This window comes from Nestor notabilis, unplaced genomic scaffold (genome assembly GCF_000696875.1).
Source record: "Nestor notabilis isolate BGI_N333 unplaced genomic scaffold, ASM69687v1 scaffold4504, whole genome shotgun sequence".
Lineage (NCBI taxonomy): Eukaryota > Metazoa > Chordata > Aves > Psittaciformes > Psittacidae > Nestor > Nestor notabilis.
The window spans coordinates 575-3,763 of NW_009925921.1; the positions used below are offsets into that span (position 1 = coordinate 575).

General features: G+C 45.9%; 1 protein-coding gene across 1 annotated transcript in view; it reads right to left on the minus strand.

The window, feature by feature from the left end:
- Positions 1-796: 796 nt before the first annotated feature.
- The window catches only part of CCDC47 (coiled-coil domain containing 47), a 7,925-nt gene continuing 5,532 nt past the window's right edge, over positions 797-3,189 (minus strand). Inside the window, exons 9-12 of the mRNA XM_010013267.1 lie at positions 2,834-2,892; positions 1,754-1,863; positions 1,419-1,586; positions 797-1,128 (exon numbers count right to left, since the gene is read on the minus strand). Of these exons, the coding sequence (XP_010011569.1) occupies positions 1,048-1,128; positions 1,419-1,586; positions 1,754-1,863; positions 2,834-2,892 (418 nt within the window). The 3' untranslated portion in view covers positions 797-1,047. The remainder of the gene's footprint in view (positions 1,129-1,418; positions 1,587-1,753; positions 1,864-2,833; positions 2,893-3,189) is intronic.

The window sequence follows — 3,189 nt, forward strand, 5'->3', positions numbered from 1 at the left end:
AAAAGTCTGTTACAAGCAACAATAAAACACCTTCTAGACAGGAAGCATTTATAAAATGCAGGGCTCTCTCAGCAAAGTGCTTGCACTGGGGCATTCACTTCATGCTCCCCATTTAGTTTCAAGACCTGAAGTGATTCATTTACCAGATGAAGAGGATTCACGTTCCCCCCCAAAAACGTTTTTACTTGCTTGGGGAAATTGGCAGTTGCAGATATTTCACTGGCTCTAGCTCTGGCTGAAGGGAAGCAGGCAGCAGCTGCTGAAATCAGGTGGTTTTGAGGCAAACCTGCACGGTTAAAAACACTCAAGGAAAGCTTATTGAAGCTGCTAACTCACCACATGCTCCTGCAGAAACACCAGGCTGACCTTACACACTTCACATTGTACTCAGCTTGCGGCCTTCAAAGCCACAAGTAGGAAAGTGTTCACAGAGCGCACTCCCTTCTCTAATCCATCTGTTTTACACATCATGCCGCAGGTGACCTAATACTGTTTCAGTCCCTTGGTTGTAAAAAAGAGAAGAAAACAAAAAGCGCTTCTATTCTACTGGGCTGAAATCCCTGAAGAATCCATACTGTGTATGGAAGGTTCTAAGTTTTGTGCCTTTACAAGCTTGTTGCAAATAAATGCACGGTAAATGTTTCTTGTGCAGTTTTCCTCCCCTAAAGTTCCCTCCCTCTCCCTTCCCTCCCCATAACTAATCCCAAAGTTTAAAACCAAAGCATGAGTATGTTACCAGCACATGTGGATGGTTTTACAGTCTTCTGGTTTTAAAGAACAAATGACAAAGAGCATTCAAGACTATTGCAATTATTTTTCTTCAACAGACAAGTAGCAAATGTACCACCTGGAGTAAAACTGCCGAGACAAAGATCTCTACATACACCTGCACGTTGCTGTAAGACTTAAATAAGTAACACCAATGCAAGGAACATTTCTCTTAATGGCTACTAGTGTTCAAAGTGTAGGATTATGGAGTTAAGTAGATCTTTGTACCCTGTGAATTCAAACTCTGCAGGTGGCACTGAGACATTGCTCACGATGGAGTCACATCGCTTTCACTTTGATTTGCTTCATCTTCATCTGCTTCTTCTCCAGTTTCTTCTGCTCACGCCGCAAAGCTGCTTCCTGCAGGCAAGGACAAAGAGATCTCAATGAGCATCAGCAATCCAAGAGCAAGCTGATCACGTCAGGAGAGCCAAACAGCACGTGGGTTCACACCTCCACATGAGCTGGCTCCTCACCCGGAGCCTTTGCGTGTTTCAGAAAGCACCAGCACATACCCTGGAAGTTCTCTGCCTTCCCATAAAGACCCTACAGGATCAAAGCTGGGTGTTGCTGGTGTAACTACAGGCAGCCCTGGAGATACCCAGGATACATCTACCTGGAGCTTGTAACAACCTGAGAATTCCTCTCACCTCCAGCCGCCGCTGCTTTTCAGGATCCTCTTCGTTCATGATTCGCTCCTTCTCTGCCCGTTTCTTCTCCTCTCGACGGGACTGGGCAGCCTCCTGCCTTTGCACGTGAGTCAGTTTGAGGAAGTTCTCTTCCACACGAGCCCTGTTCTTGTCTGCTTTTTGTTTACCCTTTTCACAGAGAGAAGCAAATGCAGTTCATATGGATTTCCCCATGAGCAGAATGCAGCAGCTCTGGTATTAGAATAGAAGGCTCCCCATTTTAAGATTAGGGATCCAATGGTAATAGTGGCAATTTCATATAATATTCAGAAGACAGGAAAATAGATACCACTTACTTCTCTGTTCAGACGGAACTTCTTTGCTTTGTCAATAGAGTAGATAACCATGCTCATCAGAGGCAGCAAAGACTCCATGTCCTTTGGGGAAGTGTTGCCTGAACCAGGCACTGAAATAAAGTTTCTTGTTAATTCAAAGAGATTGGCAGGATTTTTCTACTTGCTATAATGCTCTTTCCTTATTGCTCACACCATTCATGAAAGATGTTCTTATATTCCTCTTTAGGAAGGACAACAAGGCTGAGTGCTGGGTCCTGTGCTTGGGTCACAACAACCCCATGTAATACTCCAGGCTTGGGGAAGAGTGGCTGACATAATGGCTGGACTCCATCATAAAGGTCTTTTCCAACCTAAATGATTCTATGAAGTAACTAAAAGAGTTTATTTTTAGAGATCAAACAGATTCCTCACACAGTGACAGGCACATTTACCCCACGCAATCCTCCTTAGTTTTATTAGCACAGAATACAAAATAAGGATTGAACTCAGGCTCTGACATGAGCATTGCTTCGACCTATGGCCTTGAATTGTGCACAGAACTATGGGCCTTCGAGAACAGACTCCCACCAGGCTGGTTTTATTCAGACTAGGGGCAATCAAGTAGCTCTGTGCAAGCTCAAACTGCAAGGCACATGGCTTAAGAGCACTGATGACCGGGGTATTAGGAACAATTCCTTCCCCAGAGGCATTGGAACAGGCTGCCCAGGGCAGGGCTGTGGCAAGCGTTCACAGCCCGGGTAGCCGAGGCCTCAGTGCCAGGGGTTAGTGGTGGCCTTGGCAGTGCTGGGAATGGTTGGACCTGATGAGATTAAAGGTCTTTTCCAACCCGGTTGATTCTGTGATTCTAAGATCAATAATAGCAAGATTCCTCTTATGTATCCTATTATGACAATATGCTGCTCACTCCCCAGTGTTACCACTGCCTTCTGTTTACTGGTGAATCAGTCAATGGTCCTGTTAAATGCAATGAAGTCACAGGTCATGTATATCCAGAGATGCCAGAATTGAGCGTGTGACTTGCACAGATAAAGCACAGCACCCCCCAGGTACACATACACACTTGTACACCAGTTCTCTTACCATTAAATGTAAACAGAAGTGTCTTCTTGGTTTCGGGCAGTTTTGTAAGCTGCCCCTCCCTGGTAGGAAAGAAAAGTGGCAGAAATGAGTGAAGAAAAATAGGGGCATACAAGATACCTGACACTGATAGGAAAAACCTTGTCAGGAACCAAGAGAAACTTGCAAACTACTTGTTGGAGCAAGTCCAGAGGAGGTCACGAGGATGCTCAGGGGCTGGAGCACCTCCCGTATGGAGACAGGCTGAGAACATTGGGGCTGTTCAGCCTGGAGAAGAGAAGCTGCGTGGAGACCTCAGAGCAGCTTCCAGTGACTGAAGGGGGCGACAAGGGAGCTGGAGGGGGCCCCCCATCCGGGGC